At 37.7% G+C, this 20,305-nt stretch overlaps 1 protein-coding gene across 50 annotated transcripts in view; it reads left to right on the top strand.

The window, feature by feature from the left end:
- Positions 1-20,305, top strand: part of EIF4G3 (eukaryotic translation initiation factor 4 gamma 3) — a 356,271-nt gene that overhangs the window by 198,692 nt on the left and 137,274 nt on the right. For all 50 annotated transcript variants that reach the window (XM_060410690.1, XM_042244658.2, XM_060410702.1 and 47 more), the window contains 2 exons: positions 7,140-7,237; positions 9,085-9,207. In XM_060410690.1, coding sequence (XP_060266673.1) covers positions 7,140-7,237; positions 9,085-9,207 — 221 coding nt within the window. The remainder of the gene's footprint in view (positions 1-7,139; positions 7,238-9,084; positions 9,208-20,305) is intronic.

Raw genomic sequence — 20,305 nt, forward strand, 5'->3', positions numbered from 1 at the left:
TATAGAAATGTATTTAGTTAATGATACCTTCTCAAGGAGCTAGTAATTCTGTCCTGAAATAGCCCATGTCTCAGTCTGATGTCTCCTACCAGCTCATCATTACTAGATTTTTACTGGATTTTTGTTAAATGCGTAAATATACCTTATCTCCCTTTAATGATTTCTTTTTTCCTAAGCATTTACCATCATTTACCAAAACATTTGCTGATGTTTCCCCACCGGAATGTGATATTCACGAAGGCAGGGAATTTTGTTTGTTTTGTTTACTACTCTATCCCTAGTACCTCGAGGACAGTGACTGGCAGGCACTTAGAGAATATACATGGGATGCCTGAATTTAACTCAGAATACCTGTGATTCCTTTTCTGCAGAATTGTGGTGATATCTGTGTCATGGGGAGGTTTTGAGAATTAGTTAAGTGAAAATGCCTTGAGAAACTACAAGTACTTTCAGTGTACAAAAGCAAGCACCTTGTTTATACTTGGTGTGTGAACCAGTGCTAAACAAAGGAGTAATAAAAATGACTTGTCTTATTCAGTAAGCATCTATGACACCCTACACTTGTTTTATTCCATAGAAAGCCAATTTTAAGTGATAAAATCAGTGAATACTAGACAAATTAAACTTTAAGAATCAGTAAACATCAATCTCTCCATTATAGTAAGGAAATATTAAAATTTTAACTTGTTTTTTTAAGATGGTTATCTGGCATAGAAAACATGTATCCACTAACTATTTTCCTAACATTGGGATTAGTTCCTCGGTTAACCTTTATAGAATAATCTGTGGGTATTAGAATAACTCAAGGAGATTTACCTTAGGTTTTCAGGTAAAATAGGCAAAGCAACCAAGTGTTTATGCAGCTTTACTTCTTTTAGAAAAGGAAAACCTTACTATTACTTTGAAACTGCTATTTCAAAATGGTAAACTTTATAACTTCATTATATGTCTCAGATATATATGTTTATTTAACATGACTTTATTAAGTGGTATTTTCACTAAGAAATACATGATATTTTCAGAATAATGAACATACTCACACATATATTTTAAAGGAAAATCATATGTGCACATTACTCAGCTTTGACATAGGATATTGCTAGCACTGTTGAGGTACTTGTACACCCCTTGAACTTGACTTTTAAGACACAGTTTCACACAAGTCTAGTGTCTTTGTACTTGTACACGTTGTACTTGCTCTGAAAATTATTTTGAAGTGTAATATTGGTTGTTGTTCTCTTGAATTAATTGAAGAGAAAAACTTCAAGATGAGATTATCTCTCACAGTAAACATGGTAAAATTAATAGTATTTCTTCTTTAACCTCAAGTTGCAAAAGGAATGCAGGTATATCTTTGAATTTATAGAATCATTTTGAAAAGTATCTCACTGAACTTTAGTCTACTATTTATTTACAGATCACGTAAGTGACTTTCTGACTCACAAAATATCATCAGTATTATAAGTCTGTGCCAGGCCTCTTTCTTGCTCTTAATACTACGACTGTAGTATATATGGAAACAATATAGATCAGCTTAACAATAGGGAAATGTTTTGATGATGTATACATACAGTATTACAACATTCTGGTTTTATTTATTCCTATTATATATAAACCATATTTATTTTTACAAAAATGCAATATATTGAGGTATAGTTATTTCAGATATTGTTAATGTCTGTTCCTTTTGACAGATAATCTTTTTCCCCAGGAAATTCTTACTTAGATCTAAGAAGACATTGAGTAGATAGTTTATCACCTAGATTAAAACACTATTTCCCTAGTTTCCTTAAGATTAGAAAGACAATTTAAAAGTTTTTCATTATGAAAGTAACTAATGATGGAAAGTACAAATAATATAGATAGGACATAAAAAGTAGAAGTAGTCAGTTTCTCTCCTTCCTTACTCCCTAAAGAAATAATGATTTAACAGATTGATATATATTTTTTCATTTGTTTTAAATAATTTTAGTGCAGATGGACATAGACTATTTTTAATGTTCTAAAACTTTCTGATTTTCTCCCCACCATCTCACAATGTATTCATGGACATCTCTTCATTTCATCACATTTAGAATTTCAAGCTACATTTATTCTATTTTAAGAATAAATCATAATTAATCTTTTCTTTGATAGAACTTTAGGTTCTTATTTTGTCATTTGGGCAGACATTTTAAAACCTGTCACTAGTTAATATGCTTTTATCAGAATCAAAAGTTGTAATCTAATGGTTCCCATCAATTATTGGTCCTTCTGCTTTACTGCTTTATGTCAGCTGGCATGGTCTTACGGTCTTGAAGCGTAAACATTCCCTTCTATTTCCTCTTTTTAGAAACTCCCCTTCTCTTATCTTTCCAGTCCTATTTCTTAATTCGCCTCTGATTCTGGTGCCTCCCGTTTTCATTGGGTAAATGTGGGTGTAGGGACAGGATCCTAGTTCTGTGTTCCAAAGCCAAGAGTCCTCTCTTGTAGTGCAGAGGACCTTCTCTTATCTGAACTGGCTAGGAATGACTCCAAGACTTGTTCACTCTTGCCCTTCTGCTGGAGTTTGTGAGTTGAGTGGACCATGCCCTCTCCCCGCACCCCAGAGTTCTTAGTTCTTCCTCTGTAACGGAGTTCACTCCGTGATGCTAACAGTTTACCCCCTGCTTGGTTTAAACCTTGAATAGTGATTCTCAAAAATAATAGCTCCATTGAATTTCAGCAACTAAGATCATAGAGTTTTGTGTAATTTTTGCAGTGTTTCTACAGTGTTGAGGGAAAAATAACTAATGACTAGTATTTGCTCAGTGTCACTTTTCAATTTTTCTCTTGTTGGTGTTTTTTAAATACTCTGATAACCTGTTATGTCAGAAAAATACCTCATGGAGACAAGTTATTTCCAGGCCAACCCTAGCTGGTGATTGCCCAAAGTGAAAAATACATTTTTGGGAGTGAAATGATGTAGTTAATGGTGGGAATGATGTTGAGAAAGAAAAAAAGGGCTGAGAATTTGCAGTGGTATACGGCCCCATTTTCTCTTTAAACTGGTATCCTCTCCTTCTTTCTCACTCCGTCCTGTCATTTCCTTTTCCTTCTGTCATCTTCTTTCTACTCTTTTCCTGAGTCTCTATGGGGGCTTGGGCACCTGGTTCAGTTCTTAAGAGCTGAGGGAGTCATTGTCCCACATGGTTTGGGTAGGTGGGTAACTTTTGGCATCAAATTTTAGATTGATTGTGTTTTTGCAAAGCAGCAGTACTGTGGTCAGTGATGTGGTTATATGCGGTTATATTATTATGATGGGTGTAGTACAGGATACATTGATTTCATGTGCCAACCTATATATTTAACCACTATATTTTCTTTGTTTCTATGGAAAATTGAAGATTTTTGAAAGGTTTTGGAAGACCTGCAATGTATAACACATTTGGGCTAGGTATTTTCTGGAATGTAGATGTTGAGGTATTATTCCCCCTGTCTTTCAGAATTAATTTGTGTGGTGTTTATGCTTGGGGTTTTGCCAATGAGAAGTAGTCTGATTTTTTTCCCCAGCTCTTTCAGTATCCTCGGGGAGTGAAATAAATAGAAAGTAAAATAAAAAAAGAAACACACATAACTATTACATTTAAAATTTTGCCAATAAGCCTTTTAAATAAAACTGCTATTTATTGTATTATTTCGTAGGAAGCCCGCTTTAATAACAAAGGAATAGGACTGAAATGATTTTAAGACAGGAACAGTGCTTTCCAATAGTGTCCAGGTTGGCAAGCCTATAATTATGTGTATGTGTGTTTTGTGGTTATTATTTTATGAATATTGCCATATATTATTGACAACTTTTGTATAGACCAGGGTTCGGAGAACCACTGATAGAATAAGAGTCAGCAAGCCTTTTCTCTGAAGGGCTGTGTATAGTAAATAGGTGAGGCTTTGCAGACCTCCTGCAACTGTCTAACTCTTCACGGTAGTGGGGAACCAGTCAGTCAGAGAGAGTACAGTGTTGTCTGTAGGTCTCTTCCCATAACACTTTATTTACAAAACAAATGGTATTAAGCTGGATTTGGACCTGCTGATGTAGACAAATATACCTTCTTCCATGAATAAGAGGTCCAGAAACATTAAGTAATTTGCCTCATACGTACATGCAAAAGTGATTTACATTTTTAATAGAATAGATAAATGTTTTTTAAATGTCTTTGACTATGTAAGAGGTTGGATTAGGTTATAAACTAAAACTATTGTCTGCCAGGGCAGAAGGCCTGCTCTGCTGGGGTCTACAGTTAATTAACTGTCTTACTAATTCAGTGTTTAACCGCCACCATATGGAGACTATCCTATTCTCTCAGGTTTATTCAGCTGGTATTTATTATACATATATTGTACATCAGCCTCTGCCCTAGTCGTGGTGACTCGAAAATATTTCATTAGTAGAATCTGATTTTTGTAAGGGATGTTTCACCTTTCACCTTTTGGATCTTATTTCACTTAGCTTAAAAAATAATGGCAAGGTGAGCAAATTGTATTGCTTGGGTAGCAGCATTTGACACCAATTTTAGGGTGGTGTTTTCTGACTTTGGGAGCTAGTGACGTAATGTGGTAGCATAGAATTGCTTATTTGAGTTCTACTTTGATAGTTCTTTGCTCAGTACTAGAGGATGGCTAAAGTGATTTTGTCTTTTAACCTATTCAGAGGGCTTCCCTGGTAGCTCAAGACTGTCAAGAATCTGCCCACAATACAGGAGACCTGGGTTCAGTCCCTGGGTTGGAAAGATCTCCTGGAGAAGGGAATGGCAAGCCACTCCAGTCTTCTTGCCTTGAGAATTCCATGGACAGAGGAGCCTGATGGGCTGCAATCCACTGGGTCGCAAAGAGTCAGGCACGACTGAGCAACTAACACACACATACACACAACCTATTCGAATCCTAGTCATGCTATTTAGATCAGCCCTGTTATAGTTCTTTTCCAAATCTGATTTTCAAAGACAATCAATACCTGCAGAGTTCTGATACTGAAAATCATAGTGCTTCCAAGAAATTTCCACTTGATTATTATGATAATGGTGGGATGGTGATGTTGTCGATAATGACAGTGATAATATAGCTACATTATTTGCCTTTTTCTAAAGTACCAAGGATTTTTACCGGTATTAACTACTTTAGTACACATCTGTCCTTCTTGTTCTTTGACTGCTGAAGGCGAGCCGTCCCTTACGCACCCGTCATGTATGTATATACCCATTTACCCATTTAAGGCTGTTTACTCTGCGGTTCTCATCTGTCTTTCCTGTTAATATCATTTTCTTCTCCATCTGCTGGATTAGTTCCATGAGCATACAGGTATACTGTTTCATTCCTATCTTTTCTTAAAAAAGGTTTATTTTACTTCATATTTTTGTCCACCCATAGCCCATTTTTCTACTTCCTTTCAAAGCTTATAAGAAAAAGAGCTATCTATACTGTCTTCATTTTCTTTCATCTCATTCATTACTGAACCCACCCTAATGAGGATGCACACTCCACCCCAGTCCAAGCAGCTTTTGTCAAGGTCACCAGTGAATTTCATTATGCTAAACCTTACCTGGAATTCCAGTTGAGCTGTTTCAAATCCTGAAAGATAACGCTGTGAAAGTACTGCACTCAATATGCCAGCAAATTTGGAAAACTCAGCAGTGGCCACAGGACTGGAAAAGGTCCGTTTTCATTCCAATTCCAAAGAAAGGCAATGCCCAAGAACGCTCAGACTACCGCACAATTGCACTCATTTCACATGCTAGTAAAGTAATGCTCAAAATTCTCCAAGCCAGGCTTCAGCAGTACTCATTCCCTGGGTTACCCAGTGTCATGGTTTAAATATTGTCCATATAGTCTAATTCCAAAACGGATACCTATTCTCTGGCTCCAGACTTGAGCCTCTTTTTGTATATTTGATACCTTGGTTTGAAAGTCTCATAAGAATCTCAAAACTTTTCATGTCCATAATTGAACTCTTGATTTTTCTGCCCTAAAGTCTTACTTTTCCTCATCCCAGTAAATAAATACATAAATAACACAATAAATAGAACCTCATTCTTCCATTTGCTCAAACAAAGACCTGAAGAATTTTCCTTGACAGTTCTTTCTCTCATACTCACATCCCATCCATTAGCAAGTCTGTCGGCTCTGTCTTCAAAAATATCCAGTATCTGATCCCTTCTTACCACCTCTACTATAAGTACTCTGGTTTAATAGTAATTGTGATAATAGTCAAAGTTTTGAAAGCTAAAAAGGATTAATTGAGGCATGAGTGTACTCAAAGGCATGAACAATGTTGAGATTGATGTACACAAGGGGTAGGAATAGGTTGTCCCTGGAGCAAAGGTGTGGAGTTTGAGAACAGTAGAAAATGTAGTTAGAAAGGTAGAACCTGGATACTTAGTGAAAGTGAAAGTTGCTCAGTTGTGTCCGACTGTTTGTGACCCCATGGACTATAGAGTCCGTGGAATTCTCCAGGTCACAGTACTGGAGTGGGTAGTCTTTCCCTTCTCCGGGGGATCTTCCCAACCCAGGGATTGAACCCAGGTCTCCCGCATTGTGCGTGGATTCTTTACCAGCTGAGCTACAAGGGAGGCCCTGGATCCTTAAGTATCTGGACTTTAGGCTGCTTTTTACCAGCCTTTTTACATCCCCAACAATAGCATTTTTCGAGCCTTTATGATGGCTCCCTGTGGCGGTGGTTCTCCGCAAGTAGAGAGAAGAATTAGACCACCCCAGCCCACAAGATGATGAGCTGTGTTATCCAGCCCCTGACCAAACCCACATGCAGAACATATTCACACAAACCTTTGTTTGAAAATTGCGTTTAGAGGCAGTGAGCACCCAGAGTAGTTTTTTTTTTTTTTAAGCAGTAATTCTGGTGTCAGTTTGCAGGAGTTGGTTATTTAATTGCTTTTTTGTAGTGGATGCTGAAAAAGGAAATATGATTATGACTGTTTGCGAATCAATCATTCTTTAACCACTTCAGTAGCTGGAAGGGGTGAGCTAGGGGAAAGAGATAAGTGAGAAGGATGCTTGTTTTTTTACATTTTTAAAACTAATTGTCTAGATTCATGGTGTCATTACCAGTCTTATAGTGGTTGACAAAGTAACTGAATGCTTTTTTTTGTTGTTTTCTAATTCCTTAGGAACGCCTTTTTACCCAAGTCAGCCAGTGTACCAGTCAGCTCCTATCATAGTGCCTACGCAGCAGCAGCCCCCTCCAGCCAAGAGAGAGAAAAAAACAGTAAGATGTGTTTATTAGTTTTCCTCATTTTAGAATTGAATGTCCATTTTCTATCAAGTAAGTCTACCTACACCTGTACTAATTACTCACCTCAGTTCACAAATGAGGGCTAATTTTTGTTCCTCCCTTTTATCCTCTCCACTATACCTGGAGGATTTGTATGAACCTGTAATGAGATGGTGCAGATACCCTGTGCTTAATATCAGTTTTCAACATGCGCTAAGCTAGCTATGCTAACTGCCGTCCATCTCTAGAACTGGGAAGGTTTAGTCATGAATTGACAGGGAGAAAATAGCACAAGAGAAAATAGAGTACTGAGGACAGCGAGGAAAATCTTTCTGATGGAGCAGATTTAAGAAACAGAAAGCAGAATTTAGAAAATGTGTTGTAATTGTTTTTAATAAATTTAACAGAAGCTTTGCCTCTGTCCATTCAATCAGGCCTAAGGGAATTAGGGTACAGAATATGAACTATGCACTGCAGAATATTTTATAGAAGAGAGGCTTGCAGGCTTTTAAAACATCAGAACACAAATGAGTGATACTTAAAAGAGTGTCTCAGATCACACAGCTAAAATAGATGTGAGTGACATCTTAAAATTACTGTCATTTAATGAAAATTAATTAGGTTCAGAATTTGTTTTTTTTTTTTTAATCAGACGCAAATTGCTTGTGCACATGTCATAATAAAAAAGACATGCTGGTGTATCTTGACACTGCAGGTGAAAACTCATGCTTTGTTGATGTTGAAACAGCATGGTAGATGTAGGACTTGAACATTCTTAGAATGCAGAAAAGTTAATTTTTTAAAAAAGCAATGAAAACAGACAACAGTATTAATATATGTTACTGAAAAAGAAGGGAGAACAGATAGATTGAAAAATAGTACGTAAAACTATAGTAGAAACAAGATTCCATAACTGATAGTAGAAATCTTAAACCTCTTCCCTAGAAAGCTTCCAGGTTCAGGTGGTTTAATTAGTGAGTTCTTCGAAATTTTGAAGAAGCCATGGATGGCTCTGTAAGCTCTGGATTTAATGACGAGCAGAAGCAGGTCTTATGTCTCAGCATTGTCCCAGGACAAAAGGCCTAGACCCAGGCGCTCCATCTTCATGTAGTACCTTCTCCACTGTTGTCTGCAAACACAGGCCCTCACAGAATTACAGGAATACCATCCACATTGTTCTGTGTCTTGTATCTTTTCATTTATCAATACATCTTGACAGTCACTGTATATTAGTATGTGTAGAGCAGTCTCATTTTTTCTACTACTGTTCGTTATTTAATTGTAAGGATGTAATATAAAGTTTTAACCACCATGTTTTTGATCAGTCTTTAAGATCTTTCTGTCTTTGCTGAAAAAAAAAAAAAAAAAAACAGCATTGCATTGAGCATCTTTAAGGTTATCTGCAACATAAACCTGTATTTCTTTGCCCTAGGATATGAATATTTTTCACTTTGCTAGAGAACCATTTAGGCCTTGAAAACTTTAGAGAGTAACTTCCATATTTTACAAATATTTTATGAACTTTGTCTTACGTTAAGCATTACAAATAAAATCAGTTCGGCATTGCTTAAAAGATAAATGTTAATAGTTTGCCTTTTTGACCTAGAAATTCATCCAGCTAGGTTCCATGCTAGCTTGTTGTGCTGCTTTAGTTCAAGCCACCGCGAATGGCCTGAATTCCTTTGAATGACACCCTGTGGTTCTCTGATTGAAATCAAGTCAGATAGCAGCTTTGATGTTTGGCGTGTTTCCCAGTTTGCACCTTTACACGTCATATTCCTATAAATGTACTATGTAGACGCCCAGCTGTAAGTATGCTGTCTCAATTCATAACCTTACAGATAAGAATTCGGGATCCAAACCAGGGAGGAAAAGACATAACAGAGGAGATCATGTCTGGAGGTGGCAGCCGGAACCCCACTCCACCTATAGGGAGGCCCACTTCCACACCTCCTCCCCCTCAGGTAAGACAGAGCACGCCGTGATGGGTGATGGTGCGCATCTGCCACTGACCTCTGCTCGGCTGTTTTCTTCTGAAGCCACTTGACTGCACTTTTTTGCTTTCCATCAGTTGTCTCATAGCCTCGAATATCTAAATGATTTTTAAACAGACATGTTTGTTTCTCTTTGTAAACTGTTATAACTTCCAAATTTTTATTGGTAATGTTTCTTTGTATTGTCTTCACACTCAGAGCATAGCTGTGGCCCCTCTTCCTAATTATTGCTGGGCACCAAAAGGAGCTGCATTCCCATGGAAACCTCATCGCTAAATGAGCATTTTATATTTTCAATATGGAGTCTTAGGAATTAAATGCTACATACTATGATAATACAAACATTAAATTAGAGAATTTAAACTTCTTCACTGAACACTTTTGCTTGAGATGATTGCCTGTGTTTTTTCAGAGCATATTTAAATGTCTTACAGGTACACCTCTTACTTTTAAGTCGTGCATAAATGAGCTTGAGTGGAGGGTGTCTTCTTCAATTATTTACAAAGGTTTTTAGTAAGTTCTGTCAAACACTTGTTTGTTCCTGTTGCAGAATGTGGTTATCAATGATCTTCTAAGAGCTCACTTTCCTGCTTTTCGACATCAAGGCATTCCAGGAGGAGCTGGGGTTTAGTAGACTATAATAGAGAAGGGATCCCCCTTCCCCGAAGTTTGACAGAATTTTGATTTCATCCTTAGGTTATTTTAAACTAGGCTAAACCATTCTGAGGAGGAGAATGATTTCAAATTTTCACAATATCTAAAGTATGAATACTCAGCATAGAGAACAGACGTAACCAATGTTCTTAAGGTCTAGGGATCTGCTTGCTTCTCCCTCTTGCGGCTGAATGGTGAGGTACTCCTGAGAGCCCAGTTTACAAACAAGTGATATGGATGATCAAATATAAGGCAATTCACAATGACAGACTGTTGACTTGATTTTAGTAGTACTGTACAGGTTAAAAAAAAAAGTTCTTTAAAGAGCCCACAAATACATGTTTAAATTTAGAGCCCCTTGAAAATACGTGAACTTTGAATAAGCCTCAAACCTGAGACTTTTGTGTGATGACGTGTTTTACTTGGACATGATGATACTGTCTGGCTGACTTTTATCTTCCATCATCTAGCAAAGTAAAATGTGTAACCACGTCGGTATAGGAATTGTGAGATTTTATTGATGATTGTTAATAGAACCTTTTACCATGCTCTGTTATTTCCCCAGGGATATTCCAGATCTGGAGTGACTGAATAGGGCTTAGACTCAGTCTTTTCCCTGGATATGAATGTGGAAGCAGCAACATTTGCACATTTAAATTAATCTACTTTATGTGCTCTGTTAGGAGCATCCTATCGCAAAAGTTTAGGATTCGTTCATAGGGGCAATTCAATTTTGGTCTGTATTTTCCAACTTTAGTTAAAATATTGTTATTGTCAAACTATTTAGTTTAAATTCTCAACTAGAGCATGTATTTCTACATTTTAATTCCCTGTGAGGTTGTTTTTTTTTTGTCTTACGGAGCTTGATTGTACCCTCTGCTGGTTATCTCTCTGACCTTAGTCATGGGCATCCTTTTGCTCTTTATCATTCTCCAGGGATCCCAGGCCTGAATATAAGTGTATGTGTTTGGATCATCATAAAGCCCACTGAATGTACACTTTTAGTTGATAAAGATCATCAATCAATTATTCTAATGTTGGTAGTTCTTTCTGAGGTGTAGTATCATCATGAAGCGTTACTTTATTAGTTTGCATTTAAATACACAGTTACCCGTCTGCTGTCTTTCCAAATGCATGAAACTCATGGAATGGATAAATAACCCGTTAAGAGACATATGAACTAGAAATACTTCATTTTCCTGTTAAGAACAGCAAGAGCACAAGCATGGTGATGGCAACTGCCCCTTGCCTTCATTTTTTAGGAATTCATAGAGTGATACACATAGAGTAAGAGAGGATAATCCCCAGTTAAGGGAAGCAATCATTAATGCCTAATTGTTATAGCATGTAAAATGTTGACCTACAGTTTCAAAAGAAGCTAGAAATCTCTGTGCAAATAATCTGCAAGTTTTAAATGACAGCCCAGTTCTACCAGTAAATAGCACTATGCCACTCAAATAAACCCTTTAGATTTTGCCTAAAACTGCTTGTTTGTAGCTGTGGCCTAATTCTTAATAGATCCTGAATCACATTCTAGTTAATTAGATTGCAGATGAGACAACCTGTTTCAGACTTTATGACTGAATAGCAAACACTGTGTTGATTCTGGCCTTACAGAGTACCTGCTTTGGGGTACAGTTGCATGTGTTGTAAATAGCAAAGCCCTTTTGCTGTGATTGAGGTCATCCCAGTCTCTTTAAGGTAAATAGAGGATAATTGCTGAGACTTGACCGTCCTCCTGTGAGGATATACTGAGAAGCGTTAAAGCACAAAGGCGACCAAGTGGGTCATAGTTACAGCACAAACTCAAATGTGTTGGGTCAGAGAAACCCATTAATGATGGTTGGTATAGGTGAGATAGTATAGGGCAGGGGCTTTGGGTTTGAATCAGATATACTTGGTTTCAAGTCCTGGTTCCATAGCTTAATGTTGTAACTTTAGCCAAATTACTTAATCTTCCAAAACTTTAGCTCCACATTTTCAAAAATGAGGGAAATAAAGCCTCATAGAGTTATTATAAGTATTAAGTAAATACTTAAAATTGCTTAAGCTCGGAACATAATGAGTATTCAACAGATGTCATGTTACTTTTTAAAAATTGAAGTGTAACTGCTTTCTAGTATAATGTTGGTTTCTGTCATACATCAGCATGAATCAGTGATAGGCACGCATATGTCCCTCCCCTCTTGAATCTACCTCCCACCCCATCCACCCCTCTAGGTTGTCACAGAGTCCCAGTGTGGCTCCGCTGGGCCATACAGCTAATTCCCCCTGGCTTTCTCTTTCACATATGGTGGCGTGTGTTTCCATGCTACTCTTCATCCATCCCAGCCTCTCCTTCTCCCCGTGTGTCCACAAGTCTGTTCTGTCTGTCTGCGTTACTAGCATTGCAATTACTGTTATTGCAGGAGGCACAGAAGATGACTGGAGGCGTCTTGAAGGCTTCACAGCAGAAATGCCACTTGGTCTGAGTTCCCAGATTGGTATTCACAAGATGGAAAGAGAGAGAAGGGTATATTAGCAGAGTGGCTCTATATACAAAAAGGCACATGATGATGGGAAATTGAGTGAAGGAAGACTGTTATCATTTCCGATGATAAATTAGAAAGTCAGTTGAACGAGAAGAAGTCAGTTAGAGAAATATTCAGCAACTGGTTACTAAGAAAGTAAGGATTATAAAAATGGTGACTGTATAAATTATCATCTAAATTTGGGCAGTTCTAGAAATGAATGGGGATGCTGTGAATCGTTTTGCTGGGACACCAGGCAGAAACCAGTATGGTCCAGGTAAACACATTGCATGGTTCTCCTGGGTGTTAGAAAGAGGGAAGAGTCAGGGGTGATTCTTGAAGCTTAGATTCTGGGATTTATAGTAAAATATAACATTAAGTAGACATGGGTTTTGAATAGGAGGATAATGAGTTTGATTTTGGCAAACAAGCAGGCTTAGAGGAGTTAATTGAGAGAAACTGTTGGAGGAGGAGAATGGAAAGGAGAAACAGGTTTTTGTTGCTTCTGTGTTTGTCCTGAAGAGTAGATTGCATTTAAGTATTCCTGTTTCCTAAGTTTTTAAATGATCTGTGGATTTGTGCCTATTCAGATGATTGTAGTGTACAGACAGGTGCCTAGATGGACATCATAGAATAATAGAGTACCTGATGCTGGTCTCCACTCTGTCATCGAGATTTATGACCTGGGGTCAGAATGCTAAGTCCTTTAACCGCCTGTTTTTTTTATCGTGTAAAATGAAGGATTATACTAAGTAATCAGTACTTCAGAGTCTCCCAGGTGTATCCCTTGTTGGCAGCATTAAGGCACAAGGACCATTTTCGTATTAAGAAATGTGCTACTTCCTGAAAGTTGCTTTGGACCCTGTAGGGTAGAAATAAATCCATAGTGTTGCACAGTCAGCCCTCCCTATCCACAGGTTCTTCACGTGCAGATTCAAATAACCAGGGATCAAAAATATTCAGAAAAAATTGCAGCAAGTTCCAAAAAGCGGAAGGTGAAATTACCATGCACTGTCACGTATTTACATAATATTTACATTGTATTAGGTGTTATAAGTAATACAGAGATGATTTAAAGTATTGAATTGGCCAAAAAAAATTGTTTTGAGTTTTTCCAGGCAGAAAAACCCAAACAAACTTTTTGGCCAACCCAATATATGGGAGGTTAAATGCAAAAACTACACACTTTCATGTAAGGGACTTGAGCGTCTGAGAATTTTGTTATCCACAGGCTGTCTTAGAACCAGTCTCCCATGGATACTGACGGCTGATTGAATAGGCAAGTGTTCTAGAATTGTCTCCTTCCAATAAAAATTTAAAATGAACTATATGCTTTGTTTCCTCTCCCTACTCCCTTTTGTTCTTTTCTTTTTTTGTTGTTTTATTAATAAGAAGTACTCTTAAAATGAAGCACAGATATTACCTGAGGGAGAGTCCTGTGTCATAGAGTGTAGGGGTTGATGAAAGATTATTTATTGCTGGCATGTATTAGCCTCTCCTGTCTTTTGGGAAAATTACCAAAGTCAGCGGGTTATTCAGTCTTTTGAATAGCTTCTTATAAATTTGATACCTGGAAATCAACTGGCCATTTGTTAATTAGTTCACTTTTATAGTCTTAGCAGTAGCAGTTAACCAAAGTTAGTTTCTAATGTTTAGATAATAACATTCATTTTGTAAGTACACTAAGTAGGTAAGTTCTTACATAAAGAATTTGAAAATACCTATATAATGTAAACAAATCCACTCCTGAGTTTTAAAATGTCATTTTGTCATCTCAGGTATGGTATGGTATGGTATGGTATGGTATGGTAGTACGGTAAAGGTGCTCAGTTGTGTCTGACTCTTTGCAGCCGGTTTGGACTTGAGCCCGCCAAGCTCCTCTGTCCGTAGGATTTTTCAGGCAAGAATACTGGAGCATGTATGAGTGCAATAAAGATCCTGGTTATTGAATTAAATCACATCATTCTTCATCTTTAATAATTTCTCATTAGTACCCTCCTTTCTGGCTCAGACGGTAAAGCGTCTGCCTGCAATGTGGGAGACCCGGGTTCAATTCCTGGGTTGGGAAGATACCCTGGAGAAGGAAATGGTAATCCACTCCAGCACTCTTGCCTGGAAAATCCCATGGACAGAGGAGCCTGATAGGCTACAGTCCATGGGGTCGCAAAGAGTCAGACATGACTGAGAGACTTCACTTCACTTTGGCTTAAAAATAGTATTTTTCAATTATATGAAAACTGTGTGCTTAGTTCCTCAGTCATGTACGCCTCTTTGCAACTCCATGGACTGCAGCCCACCAGGCTTCTCGTCCATGAAATTCTCCAGACAAGAATACTGTAGTGGGTTGCCATTTGCTTTCCAGGGAATCTTGCCGACTCAGGGATCAAACCCCAGCCTACTGCCTTGCAGGCAGATTCTTTATTATCTGAGCCACCAGTGAGGCCCAAATTTTATTTTACATGATTCTTTAGTTTCTCCTGAACTATATTTCTTCATAGGGCTTCACCAAATTTTGTGAAAGCCTTTGTTATTAAGAGTGGTATGACTTTACACCAGATATACTAAACCTGAATCTTGGTTATAAAGAAAGTGTACCTTGAATTTTTACATGTGTAGGAAAATTCCTGTCCTTTGCCACTTATTGCCAGACATTGAATGGTTCCATTGCATCTCATAGTCATGAAGTAACCATGATGTTTAGTAGGGGGTCACAGGAAGTATTGTAAGAGATCTCAAAAAACAATCAGGTTTAATCTTTTGTCTACTACTAATAATGTATTTTCAAAATTACAGTGATTTCATTTTGTATGTATAAAAATTACAAATCTTCTTTGGAAAGGAGTAGTAAAGGGAGACATTACCACCATTAATTTTATTACCAAAGAGTTAACTGTTAACTTTTTGTTGAATATCCTTTCAGACATCTTTCAGTGAGTGTGTGTGTGTGTGTACGCGCATTGCTACCTTCCTACGTATAATTGAATATATTTGGGTTTATTCATGACTTTCTTTTTTGGCTGGTTAGATACTTGGCTTGTGGGATATTAGTTACCTGGCCAGGGATCGGACCCAAGCTCATGGCAGTGAAAGTGTCGCATCTTAAACACTGGTTGCCAGGGAGGTCCCTATGACATTGTATAAGTTCTGTGTTTTCAGTGATCATGCAGAATATTCTTGTTTGATTATAGGTGTTATAATTCTTAATGGCTACATGGTATTTCCTTGTTTGGATGTGCCCTAGTTTATTTAATTGATATGTATTCGTATTCTTTCCTGTTTATGACTAATAATAACTATGCTATGATGAACAACTTTACTTTGGGATCATAGCCTCCAGAAATGTACCAGCTAATCTCCTAATCGCAGTGTAAGAGAATACCCCTTTCCGTACATTGCTGCCTTACTGATGGATTGCAAAATAATACCTCATTTAGTTTTTATTGATTGATTGGTGGAGTTAAAATTTCTGATGTTCAGTGGTTATTTGTGTGTGTGTGAATTTTATGTTCATGTCTTTTGTACACGTTTCTTTTGGAGTGATAATCTTTCTCTTATATATAAGCATTCTTTAAATGTTACAGAAATCCCTTTGCCATATGTAATTTTTTTTCTAGTTTGATGATTGTGTTTTAACTTTAATGATGGCTTCTGTTATATAGAAGTTAAAAATCTTTTTTCCTGTCTTTGTAAGTTTTTAATTTGTTTTTTAATTGGAGGAAAGTGGCTCTACAGTGTTGTGTTGCTTTTTTCTGAACAACAGTGCAAATCAGCCATAATCACAAATATATCTCCTCCCTCTTGAGCCTTCCTTCCCACCCCAATCTGTTCACAGGGTTTTCGTTTTTAATAAGTAACTGATGATTTGAGGCTGAAACTTTGAAAGATTTTGCCATCAAAGATAATAAAATGAGCACTATTTAAGTTTGGTTATTTTACCTTTATCTTTGATTGACGTGGAATTTATTTTGATGCATGCAATGAGATTTGGGACCCACTTTTTTCTTCTTCTTGTTCTCCTTTTTTTAATCAAACGGTTCGTCTCTTTGTTTCATTGTTTATTGAATAGTTCTTCACTGACCCTTTGTTTTTAGGTGTTTTAATTATTTACTGAATTATGAAATATTCCTGGGTCTTCTTCGGACCTTTATATTCCCCTGATCTGTTCTTGTTTTTGTTTTTGGCTGTGACCTGTGACTTGCGGGATCATATTTCCCCAGTGAAAGGATTGAACCTGCCCTGGGCATTGCTGGTGTTGCATCCTAACCACTGGACTTCCAAAAGAATTCCCTCCATGGATCTGCTTTAATACAATTATTGTACTATCTTACATACTGTAGCTTTTAATATATTTTACTACTTTACAGTGAATTTTATCCACATTATTCTTGGTTTTTAAAATTTTTTGTTGTTGTCATTTAGCCCCCTTAATTCTCTTATTAGGGTTTCCTAGGCGGAGGAGCCTGGTAGGCTGCAGTCCATGGGGTCGCTAAGAGTCGGGCACAACTGAGTGACTTCACTTTCACTTTTCACTTTCATGCATTGGAGAAGGAAATGGCAACCCACTCCAGTTTTCTTGCCTGGAGAATCCCAGGGACAGTGGAGCCTAGTGGGCTGTCGTCTATGGGGTCGCACAGAGTCGGACACGACTGAAGCGACTTAGCAGCAGCAGCAGCAGCAGGTGGTGCTAGTGGTAAGAACCCGCCTGCCAATGCAGGAGACTTAAGAGATGCAGGTTCCTAGGTTGAGAAGATCCCCTCAGGGGGCGGTGGGGCGGGGCGGGGGGAGGCGTGGCAACCCACTGTAGTATTCCTGCCTGGCGAGTCTCAAGAACAGAGGAGCCTGGTGGGTCACAGTCTATAGGGTCGCAAAGAGTAGGACACGACTGAAGTGACTTAGCACGGATGCCCTCTTGTTAAGCCTGACAGCTTTTATGTTGAGTGTCTGAGTTTCCTTCAGCATTCCTGACACCTTTAAGGAAGTAGTTCTCTGTATTGCAGATGTGTGTTATTTTTTCAGGTTAGTGTTTAAAAAAGGTTTTCATTAGTCTGAATGCCTTTAATCTAGACATACATTCTTTAGTTTGTTTCATTGTTCTGTTTTATTTTATACTCTTGAGTCACATATTTAGGTCACCTATTTGTTTACAAAAGCACTTGAGTTTGTGAATCCCGTGTTTCTATTTCCTGAGGTGTTTGGTGTGCTCCCTTGGATTTTTTTTGTATGTGTAAATTATACCATAGTCTGCGCCAGTTGCTCAGACAGTAAGCCTAGAAGTCATCTTTCAATTTTGGTTTCATATTCCACAACCATTTTATCAGCAAGTCCTGTCTGGCTCATTTTCACCATCTCCACTGCTACTGTTATTCTCTAAACCACTTCAGTTTCTATAAAGAACAGTAACTTTCTTACGCATCTCCTTGCCCCATCTTGCCTGCTTGTTCATTTTACTTTTGAATTGAAGTATAATTGGCATAGCACATTCCATTAGTTTTAGATATACAGCATATTTGTATGTATTGTAAATTGATCACAATAAGTCTGGTTGACACCTGTCACCACCATACATGTTAAAAGAGACCGTGAGACCTTTTAAAATCTACTCACTTTGCAACATTCAAATACATAATATGGTATTATTAAGTGTAATTGCCATGCTGTTCATTACATTCCATGATTTATAAAATATGACTGGAAGTTTGTACCTTTTCCCACCCTACCCCCACCAATCTATTCTCTTTTTTTGACTTTTGTTTTATTTTTTAATTTTGCATTCAAGGTAGATCATACTGTGTTTCTTTCTCTGTCTTACTTATTTCACTTAGTATGGACCTTAAGGTCCATTCATGCTATTGCAAAGGGAATATTTTTTTTTTTTATGGTTGAATATTGTTCATCTGTGTGTGTGTGTGTGTGTGTGTGTGTGTGTACAGGTTTTATTCTTTAATGTACTTCCCTTGAAAGAATCAGAAGCTGTAGAAGCTAAGGATTTTTCTGTTTATTCTCAATGTTTTGTATGTGATAGATGCCAGGGGAGAAACTCAAACATGTTGAGTTCCCGCATACACATACACACAGCTTTCTAAGCGTGAAGTCTTAGAATTCTCTCTCTCACTTAGAAAAGAAGCATGTTTTGGTCCTTTTTCCCGGGGCCATTGATTTTTTTCCACTCTAATCTTCATAATGTTTCTCAGTTATGGGCAGTACTTGTTTATCCCCAGGATTTGTATATGTCTGTGACTGGTTAATACCTTTTCATTAGCTGTTCTAAAGAGAAAGTGTTAGTAGCTCCGTCGTGTCCAACTCTTTTCGACCTCATAGCCCGCCAGGCTCCTCTGTTCATGGAATTCTCCAGGCAAGATTACTGGAGTGGGTTGCCATTCCCTTCTCCGGGGGAATCTTCCCAACCTGGGGATCGAACCTGGTCTCCCACATTGGAGGCAGATACTTTACCATCCGAGACACCAGGGAAGCCTTTGTATACGTTTAACACGTTAGATATTTATTAAAATGCTAACTTTAAAGTCATCGAATGGGACTTTGAAGAATCAGTTACACATAAATGATGAAATGTGAAGCGTTCAAGTAACCTTTTATGATAATAAATTACATCAGTACCTTGGTTATATTTCTATAACTGTTTGGAGTCTCTTTCTCTCTGAATTACAATAGGAGTCAGCACCCTTTGTCTGTTAAGGGTCAGTTAGTACATATCTTCTGGTTTTGCAGCCACCTGTCTTTCACCACTACTCACCTGTGCCATTGTAGCACAATAGCAACCATAGAGAATATGTATAAATGAATGGCTGTTGCAATAAAACTTTGTAAGTTTCCTATAATTTTCATGTGTTATGAAATATTGTTCTTTTAAAATTTCTCTTTTTAAAATGTAACAAGTTCTTATCTCATCGGAAGAACCCTGGGCCATAGCTGCTGGTCTCCTGTCTCCAGTTCCTTCTGTATTTAAGCATCCTGTCATATACAAGTTTAAAATAGATAGTAAATAAAGGTGACATCTTTTGTGGTAGAAACCATGTAGGTTATGTCGAGACAAAGGAATTTTATTTATTTTTTAAATCTGTCAAATCTGATCTTAAAATTTCTATATAACTCTTAAAGGCTACTTTTCCATTTACAGTTCTTATAAAACCTTCCCTCTTTTCCTGTGTTGTACAATACACCCTTGAGGCCCAGTAGTCTGTGCCTCCCACTTCTCCACCCCTATATTGGCCTCCTCCCCCCCCGCTGATAACCATTAGTTTGCTCTTTATATCTGTGAGTCTGCTGCTTTTTTGTTATATTCGCTAGTTTGTTGTAGTTTCAGATTCTACCAGTAAGTGATATCATACAGTATTTGTCTTTTGGTATCTGACTTCTCTCCCTTAGGAAAAGGCCCTCCAAGTCCATCCATGTTGCTGCAGATGGCAAAATTTTCTTTTTTTTTTTTTTTTTTAGTGACCCAGTAGTGTACCATTGTATATATATTCCACCTCTTTTTTTATTCGCTTGTCTGTTGATGGATACTTAGGTTGCTTCCGTATATTGGCAATTATAAATAATGCTGCTGTAAACATCAGGGTACCATGTAGCTTCTCAAATTAATGTTTTGGGTTGTTTTTTTTAAAATATATACCCAGGAATGGAATTACTAGGTCTTATAGTAGTTCTATTTTTAGTTATTGAGAAACTGCCATACTGTTTTCCACAAGAGCTGCACCAGTTGACATTCCCACTAACAGTGTATGTTCAGTTCAATTCAGTTCAGTCGCTCAGTCGTGTCCGACTCTTTGCAACCCATGGACTTCAGCACGCCAGGCCTCCCTGTCCATCACCAACTCCCAGAGTTTACTCAAACTCATGTCCATTGAGTCGGTGATGCCATCCAACCATCTCATCCTCTGTCATCC

Source organism: Ovis aries, chromosome 2, assembly GCF_016772045.2.
Source record: "Ovis aries strain OAR_USU_Benz2616 breed Rambouillet chromosome 2, ARS-UI_Ramb_v3.0, whole genome shotgun sequence".
NCBI classification, from domain to species: domain Eukaryota; kingdom Metazoa; phylum Chordata; class Mammalia; order Artiodactyla; family Bovidae; genus Ovis; species Ovis aries.